The sequence below is a fragment of the Salvelinus alpinus genome, chromosome 26, assembly GCF_045679555.1.
Source record: "Salvelinus alpinus chromosome 26, SLU_Salpinus.1, whole genome shotgun sequence".
In the NCBI taxonomy this organism is placed as follows: domain Eukaryota; kingdom Metazoa; phylum Chordata; class Actinopteri; order Salmoniformes; family Salmonidae; genus Salvelinus; species Salvelinus alpinus.
The window spans coordinates 31,000,297-31,020,916 of record NC_092111.1 but is presented as its reverse complement, the minus strand read 5'-3'; the positions used below and the strand labels follow the sequence as shown (position 1 = coordinate 31,020,916).

Sequence of the window (20,620 nt, the reverse complement as noted above, 5' to 3'; positions counted from 1 at the left end):
CGCAAATGAAAGTATTAAAAGCTGTGTGTGCTGTTATGTTCTGTTTATTTCAGCCTCACTGCTTTACGTAATAGATTGAGTACGCTTGAAATGCACCCTTCTTTCCTTCTATCCTTCTTTCCTTCTAACCTTCCTTGATCACTGGTGTTTGAAGCCTGAATGAATGAAAGTAGAGAAGGAAATGAAAGATGAAGTAATGTGTACCGTAGTTTTTACTTCCCCTGTTCATTCAGATAACTGATACAGAGGATAAGTAACTGGACAGGGCTGGCTGAACATTTCTATCAAGTCACAGATCCATCTTCTACACTTGGCCTCCTGTCAATCTCCCTCTACCTTATCTTTGTCTGTGTCCCAAATGGTTCCCTACTCCCTGTATAATGCACTACTTTTGACCAGGTTACCATTTAGGACATGGCTTGTATCTTTGTAATGTACACAATGTTCAGATAGATGGCTACATCCTTAGAATAAAGTAAACCCTTACCCTAGCTCTCCACTAAAACCTGACCCCAAACCCTCTTCTGTATCTGTACAAATCATATGTATCTGTAAGCATTGTATAATTCTGATGAATAATGACGTGGATGGAGTCAACTGCACTAGAAATAACTTTTGATGTATTCAATCTATTACGTAAAGCAGTGGGGCTGAAATAGACAGAACAGAACAGCACACACAGCTTGTAATACTTTGTGTGTAGCCTACCGTAGTGGGGTCTATGCCTGATTTATAACGTCTTGGAGAATGACACAAGTTTGGAATAAAAACACCTCGAGTGGAATAGGATTCTCGCTTCTTCAGAAGTCTGTGAATAAAAGTCAGACAGTATATATTTACTCTGTACTGTCACCTTTGTGACTTAGTTTGTCGACCCCTCTAACAGATATCTTAGCGCTGCCTCTGTTCCTGTCCCTGAATAATCTAATAGCTAGTGACATTCCAGTAGATGGAGCAGCATCCAGCTGTAGGTGTGGCTCTGTGGCTGGGGGCCTGACAACTGAACTGACCCTCCTTCAGACCTGGGGCCTGACAACTGAACTGACCCTCCTTCAGACCTGGGGCCTGACAACTGAACTGACCCTCCTTCAGACCTGGGGCCTGACAACTGAACTGACCCTCCTTCAGACCTGGGTGCAAATTCTATTCGAAATCTTTCAAATACTTTTGAGCGTTTGTTGCTCTAGCCTGCCTGGAGTGCCGGATAGGTGGAGTTTACAGGCTACTATTCTATTGGTTCATTAACTCAGGCATACTCAATCAACAGGAATCAGCCATGACCAATGACCCATGTCATGATCAGTGGTGTAAAAATACTCTAAAGTACTACTATGTCGTTTTTTGAGGTATCTGTACTTTACTTTACTATTTATATTTCGGACAACTTTTACTTTTACTTCACTACATTCCTAAATAAAATAATGTACTTTTTATTCCATAAATTTTCCCTGACACCCAAAAGTACTCGTTACATTTTGAATGCTTAGCAGGACAGGAAAATGGTCCAAGTCAAGCACTTATCAAGAGAAAATCCCTGGTCATCCCTACTGCCTCTGATCTGGCAGACTCACTAATGCTTTAAAAAAAAAAATGTTTGGGGGTAATTATAACTTTCTTATATTTCTTTATTATTTATTATTTATTTGAAACAAATATATCTTTATTTTTTAGGTGGTGCTTTGTTTGTAATTTATGTCTGAGTGTTGGAGAGTACCCCTGGCTATCTGTCAATTTCAAAAAACAAGAAAATTGTGTGATCTGGTTTGCTTAATATAAGGAATTTGAAATGAAGGTATTTTTTACTTTTACTCAAGTATGACAGTTGGGTACTTTGTCCACCACTGGTCATGATACACCTATGGTATGGTGTGCATGATGTGATATGATTGATGGGTAGCAGAAGTTGAGGTCCAGAAGATAAACTCTGACTGCATCCCAAATGTGTCTGACCGTAGAGATCCTTTTTATGTCTCTACTTTGTTTGGTCAGGGCGTGAGTTTGGGTGGGCATTCAATGTCTGGTGTTCTATGTTGTCTATTTCTTTGTGTTTGGCCGTGTGTGGTTCTCAATCAGAGGCAGCTGTCTATCATTGTCTCTGATTGAGAACCATACTTAGGTAGCCTTTTCCCACCTGTGTTTGTGGGTAGTTATTTTCTGTTTAGTGTTTTTCGTCACCTTACAGAACTGTTCGTTTGTCATGTTGTTTTGTTAGAGTGTTCATATTTATTAAAATAACGTATTATGAATACTTACCACGCTGCACCTTGGTCCTCTTCTCCTTCTCCCGACGACATTCGTTACAAAATGGCCCTCAATTTATTTCCTTTATAAGGCTCATTGACAGGACCAGCCCTGGCTACAGCTCCAGTGCTGGACATATCAAGGCTCAGTGACAGGACCAGCTCTGGCTACAGCTCCAGTGCTGGATATATCAAGGCTCAGTGACAGGACCAGCCCTGGCTACAGCTCCAGACCTGGACATATCAAGGCTCAGTGACAGGACCAGCCCTGGCTACAGCTCCAGACCTGGACATATCAAGGCTCAGTGACAGGACCAGCTCTGGCTCCAGCTCCAGTGCTGGACATATCAAGGCTCAGTGACAGAACCAGCTCTGGCTACAGCTCCAGTGCTGGATATATCAAGGCTCATTGACAGGACCAACGTCAACAAGGCAAAGGAGGTGATCGTGCACTACAGGAATCGGAGAGCCAAGCACGCCCCATTCACATCGACGGGCTGTAGTGGAGCGGGTTGAGAGCTTTAAGTTCCTCGATGTCCACATCACTAAGGATCTATCATGGTTCAAACACACCAACACAGTCGTGAAGAGGACACGACTATGCCTCATCCCCAGCAGGTGGCTGAAAAGATTATTCATGGGCCCTCAGATCCTCAAAGTTCTACAGCTGCACCATTAACTGGCTGCATCACCGCTTGGTATGTCAACTGCTTGGTATCCGACCACAAGGTGCTACAGAGGGTAGTGCGTAAGGCCCAGTACATCACTGGGGCCAAGCTCCCTGCCATTCAGGACCTCTATACCAGGTGGTGTTAGAGGAAGGCCCTAAAAATTGTCAAAAACTCCAGCGACCAAAGTCATAGACTGTTTTCTCTGCTACCACACGGCAAGCCGATACACCAAGTCTGGAACCAACAGGACCCTGTACAGCTTCTACCCCCAAGCCATAGGACTGCTAAATAGTTAGTTAAATAGTCCGGGTAGCTATTTGGTTATTTGCATTGACCCTTTTTGTACTAACTTTTTTGACTCACATGCGCTGCTTTTACTGTTTTTATTATCTATCCTCTTGCCTAGTCACTTTACTCCTAGTTATATGTACATATCTACCTCAATTTCCATCCATTCACCCACACCGCGTCTCACAAAGACACAGCGGTTGGAACCCAAAATCTCAAATTTGGACTCCAGACCAAAGGACATATTTCCACTGGTCTAATGTCCATTGCTCGTGTTTCTTGCCCCAAGCAAGTCTCTTCTTCTTATTGCTGTGGTTTCTTTGCAGCAATTCGACCATGAAGGCCTGATTCACACAGTCTCCTCTGAACAGTTGATGTTGAGATGTGTCTCTTACTTGAACTCTGTGAAGCATTTATTTGGGCTGCAATTTCTGAGGCTGGTAACTCTAATGAACTTATCCTCTGCAGCAGAGGTAACTCTGGGTCTTCCATTCCTGTGGCGGTCCTCATGAGAGCCAGTTTCATCATAGCGCTTGATGGTTTTTGTGACTGCACTTGAAGAAACTTTAAAAGTTATTGAAATTTTCCGTATTGACTGACCTTCATGTCTTAAAGTAATGGACTGTTGTTTCTCTTTGCTTATTTGAGCTGTACTTGCCATAATATGGACTTGGACTTTTACCAAATAGGGTTATCTTCTGTATACCACCCCTACCTTGTCACAACACAACTGATTGGCTCAAACATATTAAGAAGGAAAGAAATTCCACAAATGTACTTTTAACAAGGCACACCTGTTTAATTGAAAAGCATTCCAGGTGACTACCTCCATGAAGCTGGTTGAGAGAATGCCAAGAGTGTGCAAAGCTGGCATCAAGTTGGCTATTTTGAAGGATCTCAAATATAACATATATTTTGACTTGTTTATCAATGTTTTGGTTACTACATGATTCCATATGTGTTATTTCATAGTTTTGATGTCTCCACTATTATTCTACAATGTAGAAAATAGTAAAAATAAAGAAAAACCCTTGAATAAGTAGGTGTTCTAAAATGTTTCACCGGTAGTGTATATAGCCATGTTATCGTTACTCATTGTGTATTTATTATTATTTTATTAATTTGTGTTTTACTTTTCTATTATTTTTCTCTCTGCATTGTTGGGAAGAAGCATTTCACTGTTGTTCTAAACCTGGTGTTTACAAAGCATGTGACAAATAAAATGTTATTGATTTGATTGATTGATTGACCAGCCCTGTCTACAGGCCCAGTGATGGACATATTAACGCTCTTTGACAGGACCAGCCATGGCTACAGCCCCAGGCTCTTTGATTGACCAGCCCTGTCTACAGGCCCAGTGATGGACATATTAACGCTCTTTGACAGGACCAGCCATGGCTACAGCCCCAGGCTCTTTGACAGGACCAGCCATGGCTACAGCCCCAGGCTCTTTGATTGGACCAGCCATGGTTACAGCCCCAGGCTCTTTGATTGGACCAGCCATGGTTACAGCCCCAGGCTCTTTAATTGGACCAGCCATGGTTACAGCCCCAGGCTCTTTGATTGGACCAGCCATGGTTACAGCCCCAGGCTCTTTGATTGGACCAGCCACGGTTACAGCCCCAGGCTCTTTAATTGGACCAGCCATGGTTACAGACCCAGGCTCTTTGACTGGACTGGACTCTTTGATTGGACCAGCCATGATTACAGCCCCAGGCTTTTTGACAGGACCAGCCATGGTTACAGCTCAAGTATCTTTGATTGGACCAGCCATGGTTACAGCCCCAGGCTCTTTGACTGGACTGGACTCTTTGATTGGACCAGCCATGATTACAGCCCCAGGCTTTTTGACAGGACCAGCCATGGTTACAGCTCAAGTATCTTTGATTGGACCAGCCATGGTTACAGCCCCAGACTGACTTTCTCCACTTCCTTCTAGGGCCGCCACCATGGAAAAATTAGTTCAGAGGCTGGAGCAGGCCGTGATTCGCTTAGAGCAGGTGTCCGTCAACATGCAGGTGTCCAATGGCATGGCCAACGGGGACTGTAACGGGATCAACGGAGGTGAGTAGTAGAATTCTCATGGTCCAGGTTACGACAGCGGTGTTTATCATTGGGTAGTGAGGCAGAGTAACCAGGAGGTTCAATGTTTAAGGTTCAAGAAGGTTCAACTGGGAACTACTTTATGCAATGAACATATAATACTGTATGTAAAAGTACAGTATAGTCATTGTTTTATCCTGCTTCTTCCTCTCCTCCACTCCTGTCTCTACAGGTCTGTCCCAGTGTATGGATGCCTTTGACCTGCTGCTGTTGGGGCCAGTGTCAGAGTACCTGAAGAATAGCCGAGCCATAGGAGACGATGTGGAGAACCATGTGAGTTGTGTGTGTGCGTGTGACTGATTCTCCTTAAGTGTATTTGAGTGGCGTCTTGCAAAGGCTGCAAACGGGAAATGTCTCTGCGCCACTAAGAGCACAAAGTCTCCTCCTCAATCCCCAAATCCCTCAAACGTTCTCACTTACACACACACTCACACACACCAGCTGTCTCAGACAGGGGGCTGTCCACAGCTGCTGTCTTGGTTAACACACTGGTGTTATATTTGGGCTTTATCTGAAACTGTTAGTCTACAGTAAATGAACTGAAGCAGTCCCTTTCCCTTTACTAGAATATGTGGACAACTACAAATATGTAGGTGTCTGGTTAGACTGTAAACTCCTTCCAGACTCAAATTAAGCATCTCCAATCCAAAATAAATCTAGAATCGGCTTCCTATTTCGCAACAAAGCCTCCTTCACTCATGTTGCCAAACATATCCTCGTAAAACGGACTATCCTACTAATCCTTGGCTTCGGCGATGTCATTTACAAAATAGCCCTCAACACTCTACTCAGCAAACTGGATGTAGTCTATCACATTGCCATCCGTTTTGTCACCAAAGCCCCATATACTACCCACCACTGCGACCTGTATGCTCTCGTTGGCTGGCCCTCACTACATATCCATCGCCAAACCAACTGGCTCCAGGTCATCTATAGGTCTTTGCTAGGTAAAGCCTCGCCTTATCTCAGCTCACTGGTCACCATAGCAACACCCACCGGTAGCATGCGCTCCAGCAGGTATATTTTACTGGTCACCCCCAAAGCCAACACTTCCTTTGGCCTTTCCTTCCAATTCTCTGCTGCCAATGACTGGAACGAATTGCAAAAATCTCTAAAGCTGGAGTCTTATATCTCCCTCTCTAAGTTTAAGCATCAGCTGTCAGAGCAGCTTACCGATCACTGTACCTGTACACAGCCAATGTGTAAATAGCACACCCAACTACCTCATCCCCATATTATTACTTACCCTCTTGCTCTTTTGCACCCCAGTGTCTCTACTTGCACATCATCATCTGCACATCTATCACTCCAGTGTTAATGATAAATTGTAATTATTTCGCCTCTAGGGCCTATTTATTGCCTACCTCCCTACTTTTCTACATTTGCACACACTGTACATAGATTTTTCTATTTTTCTTTTCTATTGTGTTATTGACTGCACGTTTGTTTATGTGTAACTCTGTGTTGTTGTTTTTGTCGCAGTGCTTTGCTTTATCTTGGCCAAGTCGCAGTTGTAAATGAAAACTTGTTCTCAACTGGCCTACCTGATTAAATAAAGGTGAAATAAAATACAAAATTTAAAACTGACAAACTCAAAGTATGTGATATTTGTAACAGAGTAGTATTCTCAGAGTGCTGAGAATACACAAAAAAGATCATTAGGATTTGAGTTGAGTTTTATTTAATGTGTACTATGGCAGCTAAAAGCTGAACAGCATTAGCACATACCAGAAAACACATTTAAATCAATAAACTGAGAGACAAGAAAATCTAAAAGTAAAGAAAGGGAGTTGAAGGAAAGAATGGATCACCACAGAATGATATAAATATGAAAATAAGAAAGTCGCCTACTCTGTTCTCACAGGCTACTATTCTACTTCTACTCTGTTCTCACACGCTACTATTCTACTTCTACTCTGTTCTCACACGCTACTATTCTACTTCTACTCTGTTCTCACACGCTACTATTCTACTTCCATTGAGAGAAACTCTGTGTGTAACTTTAATTCATGATACTGTATATCAGGGTTCCGCGGGTGATTTTATTTGCCCTCCCAAGTTTTCTGAGTGAAATGTTATTGTTGGACATAAAAGACTGTAAAAACACCAGCAAATCTGTTTCAAAGTGTATATACCCACGTATAATAGAGAGACATATGTGATCGAATCCAAATGTAAGCAAAGTTTACAATATTATATATGTTCTTGTTGTGGTCAATTTGAAGTCTACAAATTATCTGTCATTATGTTCCGGTTCCCTGACCATCCGCTCAAGAAAAAATTGTCCTGCGGCGGAATCTAGTTGATGATCCCTGATGTATATTTTGTGACCCAGCCAACTCTAACACCACTAACATGTAATAGTCATTTCTCTCTAACACAGTGAGATTCTCTCTAGATCTACCAGTGACCATAGGGATGGATGAATGTTGAGCACTTAGTGACCACTTCACTTCCCTGACAGCTCTCTGTTATTGGGACTAGTTTTATATAAAGACATGGAGGATTCCCCTTGTTTTATCTCTCATAGGTCTGCCTGGCTTTGGGAGCTGAGCATTGTAGTCTGACTGTGTGGGGTCCAGCCCTTGGCCAGGGAAAACCACTGTAGAGAGCTGGGGAGAGGAAGAGTGATTTAAATGACAGTCTGTTTCCTGTCCCCTACAAAGCCTATGGCGGGAGTGTGTTTGAACTTTAACCCTGAGTTCCAATATTAAACCGCAACACAAGCACCTTTTCCTCCCTGATGTCAGGCCGTTTTCCACAAGGAGATGGGGCGTAGTTTGTGGCTAGTAATCATGTTGGCAACCACTTTGATGAATTCTATTTTGACTCCCAAAATAGAGCACACATTTTTTACCTTTATTCATACCAGGCATGACAGGATGTCCAATTTGAAAAAATCCCTTTCTCAAGGGAGACATGATTACCAATGGGAATGAAATAACTGAGTACGTGTTAAAGCAGAATGACAGAGAAATAGCCCTAATCTGTGGTGAAAATGGGACTGGGGGATAGGGCGAGGATATTTCTTCATGGGTCTTTTCCCTCGTAAGACAACATTCACTTAATCTCCTTCTCCCATCACAGTGAAGGAGGGAAGAGGAGGAGGGGGTGTTTGGGTTAGAGGTGGGGGTTTTTAAGTTAGGAAAGCTCCTTTTATGGGTTCCTCTGGAGGTCTTTTCCCAAACATGGGACATGCCTCATGGGACCTGACTAATGCAGAGTTTTATATCAGCATGATGCAGTGCAGGTTTCGTTAGAGAGGGAAATGTGGCTTATAATGCCCTCAAATTTGACCTTTTAACCTTTTCCCGCTGTGCTTGACAGGCGGAGATGGTGAACAACGCTCTACAGCTTCAGAGAAGCTTCCTCAAAATGGCCACCACACACCAGGAGCCTGCTCAGGTAAGGATGATATGTGCAATGGCTTGGAGGACTGTTCTGAATGCAAATACCCAAATCAAATCCAATGTTATTGTTCACATACACATGGTTAGCAGATGTTAATGCGAGTGTAGCGAAATGCTTGTGCTTCTAGTTCCGACAGTGCAGTAATATCTAACAAGTAATCTAGCAATTCCACAACAACTACCTTATACACACAATGTAAAGGGATGGAATAAGAATATGTACATATAAATATATGGATGAGCGATGGCCGAGTGGCATAGGCAAGATGGTATAAAATACAGTATATACATATGAGATGAGTAATGTAAGATATGTAAACATTATTAAAGTGGCATTATTTAAAGTGACTAGTCATCCATTTATTAAAGTGGCCAATGATTGAGTCTGTATGTAGACAGCAGCCTCTCTGTGTTGGTGATGGCTGTTTAACAGTAAAATGGCCTTGAGATAGAAGCTGTTTTTCAGTCTTTCGGTCTCAGCTTTGATGCATCTGTACTGACCTCGCCTTCTGGATGGTAGTGGTGTGAACAGGCAGTGGCTCGGGGGGTTGTTGTCCTTGATGATCTTTTTGGCCTTCCTGTGACATTGGGTGCTGCAGGTGTCCTGGAGGGCAGGTAGTTTGCCCCCGCTGATACATTGTGTAGACCGCACCACCCTCTGGAGAGCCTTGCGGTTTATGGCGGTGCAGTTGCCGTACCAGGCGGTGATACAGCCCGACAGGATGCTCTCAATTGTTGTGCATCTGTAAAAGTTTGTGAGGGTTTTAGGTGACAAGCCAAATTTATTCAGTCTCCTGAGGTTGAAGAGGCATTGTTGCGCCTTCTTCACCACACTATCAAATCAAATCAAATTTTATTTGTCACATACACATGGTTAGCAGATGTTAATGCGAGTGTAGCGAAATGCTTCGGCTTGGCCTCCCGGGTGGCGCAGTGGTCTAGAGCACTGCATCGCAGTGCTATGCTGCGCCACCAGAGTCTGGGTTCGCGCCCAGGCTCTGTCGCAGCCGGCCGCGACCTGGAGGTCCGTGGGGCGACGCACAATTGGCTTAGCGTCGTCCGGGTTAGGGAGGGTTTGGCCGGTAGGGATATCCTTGTCTCATCGCGCTCCAGCGACTCCTGTGGCGGGCCGGGCGCAGTGCGCGCTAACCGAGGGGGCGGGTGCACGGTGTTTCCTCCGACACATTGGTGCGGCTGGCTTCCGGGTTGGAGGCGCGCTGTGTTAAGAAGCAGTGCGGCTAGGTTGGGTTGTGCTTCGGAGGACGCATGACTTTCGACCTTCGTCTCTCCCGAGCCCGTACGGGAGTTGTAGCGATGAGACAAGATAGTAATTACTAGCGATTGGATACCACGAAAAATTGGGGAGAAAAGGGGATAAAATTTAAAAAAAAAAAAAAAAAAAATAAATAAATGCTTCGGCTTCTAGTTCCGACAGTGCAGTAATATCTAACAATTCCCCAACAACTACCTAATACACACAAATCTAAAGGGGTGAATGAGAATATGTAAGTATATGGATGAGAAATGGCCAAGGGGCATAGGTAAGGTGCAATAGATGGTATAAAATACAGTATATACAGTGGGGAGAACAAGTATTTGATACACTGCCGATTTTGAAGGTTTTCCTACTTACAAAGCATGTAGAGGTCTGTAATTTTTATCATAGGTACACTTCAACTGTGAGAGACGGAATCTAAAACAAAAATCCAGAAAATCACATTGTATGATTTTTAAGTAATTAATTTGCATTTTATTGCGTGACATAAGTATTTGATCACCTACCAACCAGTAAGAATTCCGGCTCTCACAGACCTGTTAGTTTTTCTTTTAGAAGCCCTCCTGTTCTCCACTCATTACCTGTATTAACTGCACCTGTTTGAACTTGTTACCTGTATAAAAGACACCTGTACACACACTCAATCAAACAGACTCCAATCTCTCCACAATGGCCAAGACCAGAGAGCTGTGTAAGGACATCAGGGATAAAATTGTAGACCTGCACAAGGCTGGGATGGGCTATAGGACAATAGGCAAGCAGCTTGGTGAGAAGGCAACAACTGTTGGCGCAATTATTAGAAAATGGAAGATGTTCAAGATGACGGTCAATCACCCTCGGTCTGGGGCTCCATGCAAGATCTCACCTCGTGGGGCATCAATGATCATAAGGAAGGTGAGGGATCAGCCCAGAACTACACGGCAGGACCTGGTCAATGACATGAAGAGAGCTGGGACCACAGTCTCAAAGAAAACCATTAGTAACACACTACGCTGTCATGGATTGAAATCCTGCAGCGCACGCAAGGTCCCCCTGCTCAAGCCAGCGCATGTCCAGGCCCGTCTGAAGTTTGCCAATGACCATCTGGATGATCCAGAGGAGGAATGGGAGAAGGTCATGTGGTCTGATGAGACAAAAATAGAGCTTTTTGGTCTAAACTCCACTCGCCGTGTTTGGAGGAAGAAGAAGGTTGAGTACAACCCCAAGAACACCCTCCCAACCGTGAAGCATGGAGGTGGAAACATAATTCTTTGGGGATGCTTTTCTGCAAAGGGGACAGGACGACTGCACCGTATTGAGGGGAGGATGGATGGGGCCATGTATCGCGAGATCTTGGCCAAAAACCTCCTTCCCTCAGTAAGAGCATTGAGAGATGGGTCGTGGCTGCGTCTTCCAGCATGACAACGACCCGAAACACACAGCCAGGGCAACTAAGGAGTGGCTCCGTAAGAAGCATCTCAAGGTCCTGGAGTGGCCTACCCAGTCTCCAGACCTGAACCCAATAGAAAATCTTTGGAGGGAGCTGAAAGTCCGTATTGCCCAGCGACAGCCCCGAAACCTGAAGGATCTGGAGAACGTCTGTATGGAGGAGTGGGCCAAAATCCCTGCTGCAGTGTGTACAAACCTGGTCAAGAACTACAGGAAACGTATGATCTCTGTAATTGCAAACAAAGGTTTCTGTACCCAATATTAAGTTCTGCTTTTCTGATGTATCAAATACTTATGTCATGCAATAAAATGCAAATGAATTACTTAAAAATCATACAATGTGATTTTCTGGATTTTTGTTTTAGATTCTGTCTCTCACAGTTGAAGTGTATCTATGATAAAAATTACAGACCTCTACATGCTTTGTAAGTAGGAAAACCTGCAAAATCGGCAGTGTATCAAATACTTGTTCTCCCCACTGTATGTCACGCAATAAAATGCAAATTAATTACTTAAAAATCATACAATGTGATTTTCTGGATTTTTGTTTTAGATTCCGTCTCTCACAGTTGAAGTGTACCTATGATAAAAATTACAGACCTCTACATGCTTTGTAAGTAGGAAAACCTTCAAAATCGGCAGTGTATCAAATACTTGTTCTCCCCACTGTAGATAGATGTGATATGAGTAATGTAAGATGTGTCAACATTTATTAAAGTGGCATTATTTAGAGTGCATTGTATAAAGTGACTAGTGATCCATTTATTAAAGTGGCCAGTGACTGGGTCTCAATGTAGGCAGCAGCCTCTCTGAGTTAGTGATTGCTGTTTAGCAGTCTGATGGCCTTGAGATAGAAGCTGTTTGTCAGTCTCTCGGTCCCAGCTTTGATGCACTTGTACTGACCTCGCCTTCTGGATGGTAGCGGTGTGAACAGGCAGTGGCTCGGGTGGTTGATGTCCTTGAGGATCTTTTTGGCCTTCTTGTGACATTGGGTGCTGCAGGTGTCATGGAGGGCAGGTAGTTTGCCCCCGGTGATGCGTTGTGCAGACCGCACCAGCCTCTGGAGAGCCTTGCGGTTGAGGGAGGTGCAGTTCACATACCAGGCTGTGATACAGCCCAACAGGATGCTCTCGATTGTGAATCTGTAAAAGTTTGTCAGGGTTTTGGGTGACAAGCCAAATTTCTTCAGCCTCCTGAGGTTTAAGAGGCGCTGTTGCACTTTTTTCACCACACTGTCTGGTGAGTGGACCATTTCAGTTCGTCCGTGATGTGTACGCCGAGGAACTTAAAATGTTCCACCTTCTCCACTGCTGTCCCTTCGATGTGGATAGGGGGGTGCTCCCTCTGCTGTTTCCTGAAGTCCACGATCTCTCCTTTGTTTTGTTGACGTTGAGTGAGAGGTTGTTTTCCTGACACCACACTCTGAGTGCCTTCACCTCCTCCCTGTAGGCTGTCTCGTCGTTGTTGGTAATCAAGCCCACTACTGTTGTGTCGTCTGCAAACTTGATGATTGAGTTGGAGGCGTGCATGGCCACGCAGTTGTGGGTGAACAGGGAGTACAAGAGGGGGCTGAGCATGCACCCTTGTGGGGCCCCAGTGTTGAGGGTCAGTGAAGTGGAGATGTTGTTTCCTACCTTCACCACTTGGGTGCGGCCCGTCAAAGTCCAGAACCCAATTGCACAGGGCGGGGTTGAGACCCAGGGCCTCCAGCTTGATGATGAGCTTGGAGGGTACTATGGTGTTGAATGCTAAGCTGTAGTCAATGAACATCATTCTTACAAAGGTATTCCTCTTGTCCAGATGGGATAGGGCGGTGTGCAGTGTGATGGCGATCGCATCGTCTGTGGACTGGAATGCATGCTGAAGTGGGTCTAGGGTGGCCGGTAAGGTGGAGGTGATATGATCCTTGACTAGTCTCTCAAAGCACTTCATGATGACAGAAGTGAGTGCTACGGGGCGATAATAATTTAGTTCAGTTATCTTTGCCTTCTTTGGTACCCAAAGCAAGTAAAACAAATTTGTCTGGGTCAGGACTACTGGCCAACTGCACTTCAACTGAGTTATCTATTGTGGACTTAAATCCTATACTTAATGTAGCCAGTGTCACACATTTCAGTGTCGCAGTGTCGTCCTTTTCAGTACCGCTCATTTCAGTACCGCTCATTTCATTATTGCTAATTTTAGTATCACTCCTTTCAGTACGGCTCATTTCAGTGTCGCCCATTTCAGTACTGTTAATTTCGGTACTGCTCATTTCAAATCAAAAATCAAATCAAATTGTATTTGTCACATGTGCCGAATACAACAGGTGTAGACCTAACCAACAATGCAGTTTTAAGAAAATACCTAATAAAAGTTATTCTGCCCTTGAGTTGCGTTCCCATGCAAAACTAGACAGATAGCTAACAACTAAGTCTTCAATAAAACTCCCAAGGCGTAACTTTTCTTGAATGAATATATTGTAAACGTTTATGTTGTAAAACTGCAAAACACAGAAAAGAATATACTTTAGTATTCAATTCACACCAACATACTGTAGCTGTACATTATACATTTGAAGTTGCATGAATACAAAGCACGTGCTACGGTACCATGCATCTGGCATGATGCCAAACCATATAGCTAATTGCTTTCTCATATGGTAATTGACTAACTCCTTTCATTACTCTAATAATGTACAACCATCTATGTAGAATAACAAGGCATATTACACTAGAAACAGTAACAAAAATACAGTATTGTATATTTTACAATTCGTTTGCATGACGCACGAGCAAAGTAATACAGCTAACATCATACATGAAAGGCATTGCAATTTGTGAGTAAATGCAAATAAAAGTAATAGATAAGAATAACAAAAAATGTACAGAGCAGCAGTAAATAACAATAGCGGTGCTATATACAGGGGGTACCGGTACATAGTCAATGTGCGGGGCACCGGTGTCGAGGTAATTGAGGTAATATGTACATGTAGGTAGAGTTATTAAAGTGAGTATTGCCCATTTCAGTACCGCCCTTTTCAGTATCGCCCATTTCAGTATCACTCATTTCAGTATTGCCCTTTTCAGTGTCGGCCATTTCAGGAACACCTTTTCCAGAGTTCCAGTAGCAGACTTTTCCTCTCTGTGTTTCCCTGTGCTGCTGGGCCAGTGGCCAGCCATGCAGCGCCCTGGAGCACTGTTCACATAGGATTACCCCTTTTAAAAAAGAACGCTAATACAACACATTCCCAATGCATTCATGTATGGGGAAGGGAGGGGGGAAAGGGGGTGAAAGGGAGGGGTTATGGAGAGGAAGAGGGGTTAACGTGTTATCATCCCGTCAGCCTTCAGTTTGTATTGAACCAGGCGGGAGCTCAGAGCTGTACAGGAAGTGATTAACTCCTATCTCGCAGGTCATTGGTCAAGTGGCAGTGAGAGAGAATTCACCAATTGTCTGATAAACAAATAAGGAGGAAGGGTTTAAACAGAGGGAGGGAAGGGAGAGGAAGGGAATAAGAGATAGTGGAGGAAGAGAGGAAAGAAGGGGAGGGGAGAGATGACAAGACGGGTGGTAAGGAGTTTCATGTCCTGTATCTTTACTGTAGCCTGTAGAAAGACTGTAGTCTGTAGAGAGCCTGTAGCGAGACTGTAGAGAGCCTATAGAGAGCCTGTAGAGAGCCTGTAGAGAGCCTGTAGAGAGACTTTAGAGTGTAGAGAGACTTTAGAGAGACTTTAGAGAGCATGTATTTATATTTTTTATTTTATTTCACCTTTATTTATCCAGGTAGGCTAGTTGAGAACAAGTTCTCATTTACAACTGCGACCTGGCCAAGATAAAGCAAAGCAGTGTGACACAAACAACAACAGAGTTACACATGGAATAAACAAGCGTACAGTCAATAACACAATAGAAAAAAAAGAAAGTCTATATACAGTGTGTGCAAATGGCGTGAGGAGGTAAGGCAATAAATAGGCCATAGTATTGAAGTAATTACAATTTAGCAGATTAACACTGGAGTGATAGATGAGCAGATGAAGATGTGCAAGTAGTGATACTGGTGTCCAAAAGAGCAGAAAAGTAAATACAAACAATATGGGGATGAGGTAGGTAGATTGGATGGGCTATTTACAGATGGACTATGTACAGCTGCAGTGATCGGTTAGCTGCTCAGATAGCTGATGTTTAAAGTTCGTGAGGGAAATATAAGTCTCCAGCTTCAGTGATTTTTGCAATTCGTTCCAGTCACTGGCAGCAGAGAACTGGAAGGAAAGGCGGCCAAAGGGGGTGTTGGCTTTGGGGATGACCCATGAGATATACCTGCTGGAGCGCGTGCTACGGGTGGGTGTTGTTATCGTGACCAGTGAGCTGAGATAAGGCGGCTTTACCTAGCGTAGACTTATAGATGACCTGGAGCCAGTGGGTCTGGCGATGAATATGTAGCGAGGGCCAGCCGACTAGAGCATACAGGTCGCAGTGGTGGGTGGTATAAGGGGCTTTGATGACAAAACGGATGGCACTGTGATAGACTGCATCCAGTTTGCTGAGTAGAGTATTGGAAGCTATTTTGTAGATGACATCGCCGAAGTCGAGGATCGGTAGGATAGTCAGTTTTACTAGGGTAAGTTTGGCGGCGTGAGTGAAGGAGGCTTTGTTGCGAAATAGAAAGCCGATTCTAGATTTGATTTTGGATTGGAGATGTTTAATATGAGTCTGGAAGGAGAGTTTACAGTCTAGCCAGACACCTAGGTATTTGTAGTTGTCCACATATTCTAGGTCAGAACCGTCCAGAGTAGTGATGGCGGGCAGGTGCGGGCAGCGAACGGTTGGAAAGCATGCATTTGGTTTTACTAGCGTTTAAGAGCAGTTGGAGGCCACGAAGGAGTGTTGTATGGCATTGAAGCTCGTTTGTAGGTTAGTTAACACAGTATCCAAAGAAGGGCCAGATGTATACTTGGGGCGGCAGGTAGCCTAGTGGTTAGAGCGTTGGACTAGTAACCGAAAGGATGCAAGTTCAAATCCCCAAGCTGACAAGGTACAAATCTGTCGTTCTGCCCCTGAACAAGGCAGTTAACCCACTCTTCCTAGGCCGTCATTGAAAGTAAGAATTTGTTCTTTACTGACTTGCCTAGATAAATAAAGGTAAAATATTTTTTTTTATACATAATGGTGTCTGCGTAGAGGTGGATCAGGGAATGTAGCCTGTAGAGAGCCTGTAGCATGTAGAGAGCCTGTAGAGAGCCTGTAGCATGTAGAGAGCCTGTAGCATGTAGAGAGCCTGGAGCCTGAAGAGAGCCTGGAGCCTGAAGAGAGACTGTAGACTGTAGAGAGCCTGTAGAACGTAGAGAGACTGTAGAGAGACTGTAGCCTATAGAGAGACTGTAGCCTGTAGAGAGACTGTAGCCTGTAGAGAGACTGTAGCCTGTAGAGAGCCTGTAGAGAGCCTGTAGCATGTAGAGAGATTGTAGAGAGACTGTAGCCTGAAGAGAGACTGTAGCCTGAAGAGAGACTGTAGCCTGAAGAGAGACTGTAGAGAGACTGTAGCCTATAGAGAGACTGTAGCCTGTAGAGAGACTGTAGACTGTAGAGAGACTGTAGACTGTAGAGAGACTGTAGACTGTAGAGAGACTGTAGACTGTAGAGAGACTGTAGACTGTAGAGAGGCAGTAGCATGTAGAGAGACTGTAGAGAGCCTATAGCCTGTAGAGAGCTTGTAGCCTGTAGAGAGCCTGTAGAGAGACTGTAGCCTGTTGAGATGTTGGATGGGGAGCGTTCCTGCACAGTTATTTTTAGGTCTCTCCAGAGATGTTCGAATGGGATTCAAGTCTGGGCTCTGGCTGGGCCACTCAAGAACATTCAGAGACTTGTCCCGAAGCCACTCCTGCGTTGTCTTGGCTGTGTGCTTAGGGTCGTTGTCCTGTTGGAAGGTGAACCTTCGCCTCAGTCTGAGGTCCTGAGCGATCTGGAGCAGGTTTTCAACAAGGATCTCTCTGTACTTTGCTCCGTTCATCTTTGCCTCAATCCTGACTCGTCTCCCAGTCCCTGCCGCTGAAAAACATCCCCGCAGCACGATGCTGCCACCACCATGCTTCACCGTAGGGATGGTGCCAGGTTTCCCCCAGACGTGACACGTGGCATTCAGGCCAAAGAGTTCAATCTTGGTTTCATCAGACCAGATCATCTTGTTTCTCATGGTCTGGGAGTCCTTTTGGTGCCTTTTGGCAAACTCCAAGCGGGCTGTCATGTGCGTTTTACTGAGGAGTGGCTTCCGTCTGGCCACTCTACTATAAAGGCCTGATTGGTGGAGTGCTGCAGAGATGGTTGTCTTTCTGGAAGGTTCTCCCATCTCCACAGAGGAACTCTAGAGCTCTGTCAGAGTGACCATCAAGTTCTTGTTCACCTCCCTGACCAAGGCCCTTATCCCCCGATTGCTCAGTTTGGCTAGGCGGGCAGCTCTAGGAAGAGTCTTGGTGGTTCCAAACTTCTTCCATTTAAGAATGATGGAGGCCACTGTGTTCTTGTGAACCTTCAATGCTGCAGACATATTTTGGTAACCTTCCCCAGATCTGTGCCTCGACACTATCCTGTCGCAGAGCTCTACGGACAATTCCTTTGACCTCGTGGCTTGGTTTTTGCTCTGACATGCACTGTCAACTGTGGGACCTTATATATACAGGTGTTTGCCTTTCCAAATCATGTCCAATCAATTGAATTTACCACAAGTGGACTCCAATCAAGTTCTAGAAACATCTCAAGGATGGTCAATGGGAACAGGATGCACCTGAGCTCAATTTCGAGTCTCCTAGCAAAGGGTCTGAATACTTATGTAAATAAGGTATTTCAGTTTTTTATTTTTAATAAATGTGCAGACATTTCTAAAAACCTGTTTTCACTTTGTCATTATGGGGTATTGTGTGTAGATTGCTGAGGAAAATCTTTTATTTAATCCATTTTAGAATAAGGCTGTAATGTAACAAAATGTGGAAAAAGTCAAGAGGTCTGAATACTTTCTGAAGGCACTGTAGTTGTATATTAACCTCAATCATGGCCTTTGTCTTCCATTTGGAGCAGCCTTTGGTGGAAAAGGGATTGTAACCCTGTACATCTCTCCCATAGGGACCCCAGAGCCGCCGGTAAACCTCTGGCTTTTCTCTCCGCCACTCCGGCCTGGAGTTGTGCTCTGTGGCTTTTTATGGGCATGTTCTATATTTGAGCTGCTCCTGCTCCTGCTCCTGCTCCTGTGTGTGTGTGTGTGTGTGTGTGTGTGTGTGTGTGTGTGTGTGTGTGGTGTGTGTGTGTGTGTGTGTGTGTGAAGCTGGGCTCACGTGAGGCTTTTCACTCTGTGTGTGTGTGTGTGTCTCACACTACAGCTGTCTCGCCTCGACAGCCCTATGCGCTGCTGTGAGGCTTTACACTGTAGAATCCCACTGTTGGTTTCTCCTTGGTCACTTTCCACTGGGAGCTTTGATCTCGTGTTTTGCATTATAGCTCATAGCCTGGTCATTATAGCTCATAGCCTGGTCATTATAGCTCAAAGCCTGGTCATTATAGCTCAGAGCCTGGCCAGTCAGTGAATGTCGGCATAGTGGACGCCAAGCCATGGTATCAGATAGTGTGCTTATACGGTACAGATCAAATAACTTGATGCTACGCTTTGTTCCTTTTTTTCTCTTCTACTTTCTCTCTCCCTCTCTGTCTAACTCTCTCTACCATCTCTCTCCCTGTCTTTCTGTCTAACTCTCTCTCCGTCTTTCTGTCTAACTCTCTCTACCGTTTCTCTCCCTCTCTTTCTAACTCTCTCTACCGTCTCTCTCCCTGTCTTTCTGTCTAACTCTCTCTACCATCTCTCTCTCTCTCATTACACATTCTTTCTCAGTGAATGGTGTGTAATGTAGGCCCCTGACCCACTCATAGCCTGGAGATATCCTGGCTATTTATGTCTCTCTTCATTGGAAGTGGAGGATGATTGAGAGGGGGGAATATGGGGCTTCTGTCTTACCAATGTGGCTGAAATAAAATATTTGGGCTATCAGATACCCCTGGTACAGTAACTGAAAGAGTCGAGGGGAGGGAGGAAGATCTTTAGCCTGAAAGATATGTACAACTCACAGATTAATCGTCACTAGGGCCAGGAGGAAAACCTCCTGGGCCTTATCATCACAGATGAATTGGTCATAGCATCACTTTATCTCAGCGGGTATTTCCTCCATTTCATGGAGAAGTGGTTTTCTTTTAAGGATGCTCTAGCAGGCTAATTGTTTTTGATGGGATCTGGACAGAGTGAAAGTAAGACAGTCGATGTTGGTCCTCCCTATGAAAGGACTGTCTATCTCATGTTATGAAAATCATGTGCATCTGATTTGGGCAAGAATTTGCTCAAAAAAATAGTTCTCTCTTTCTGTCTCTCCCTCTGACACACAAGGAGAAACTGTAGTATGTAAAATGCAGCAAACTATGTCGGAGTGTATAAGATTATTATTCAAATCAAACCGATACACTTAGGAATAGAGCTGTACAGTACTTCTGACAATTTCATCCTCTCCACATCTGTAAACATTCTCTAGGAGAGGCTCTCTTTTTGAGTATTTAAGCCACTGATTGGATGACCTAAGATAGTGGTTCCCAACTCCAGACCTTGAGTACCCCCAACAGTACACATTTTTATTGTAGTCCCAGACAAGCACACCTGATTCAACTTGACAATTAATAATCAGGCCCTCAATGAGTTGAATCAGGCATGATTGTCCGGGGATACAACAAAAATGTGTGCTGTTCAAGTCCGGGCTCTAGCTGGGCCACTCAAGGACATTCAGAGACTTGTACCCAAGCCACTCCTGCGTTGTCTTGGCTGTGTGCTTAGGGTCATTATCCTGTTGGAAGGTGAACCTTTGCGTTAGTCTGATGTCCTGAGCGCTCTGGAGCAGGTTTTCATCAAGGATCTCTCTGTACTTTGCTCCGTTCATCTTTCCCTCTCCTGACTAGTCTCCCAGTCCCTGCCACTGAAAAACATCCCCACAGCATGATGCTGCCTCCACCACCATGCTTCACTGTAGGGAATGTGCCAGGTTACCTCCAGATGTGATGCTTAGCGTTCAGGCCAAAGAGTTCAATCTTGGTTTCATCAGACCAGAGAATCATGTTTCTCATGATTTGACAGTCCTTTAGGTGCTTTTTGGCGAACTCCAAGTGGGCTGTCGTGCCTTTTACTGAGGAGTGGCTTCCGTC

The 20,620-nt window shown here is 44.4% G+C and overlaps 1 protein-coding gene across 3 annotated transcripts in view; it reads left to right on the top strand.

The window, feature by feature from the left end:
* LOC139555168 (adenylyl cyclase-associated protein 2-like) overlaps positions 1 to 20,620 on the top strand; it is a 55,314-nt gene that overhangs the window by 13,038 nt on the left and 21,656 nt on the right. For all 3 annotated transcript variants that reach the window (XM_071368740.1, XM_071368741.1, XM_071368739.1), the window contains 3 exons: positions 5,139 to 5,263; positions 5,475 to 5,575; positions 8,630 to 8,707. In XM_071368740.1, coding sequence (XP_071224841.1) covers positions 5,149 to 5,263; positions 5,475 to 5,575; positions 8,630 to 8,707 — 294 coding nt within the window. In that variant the 5' untranslated portion in view covers positions 5,139 to 5,148. The remainder of the gene's footprint in view (positions 1 to 5,138; positions 5,264 to 5,474; positions 5,576 to 8,629; positions 8,708 to 20,620) is intronic.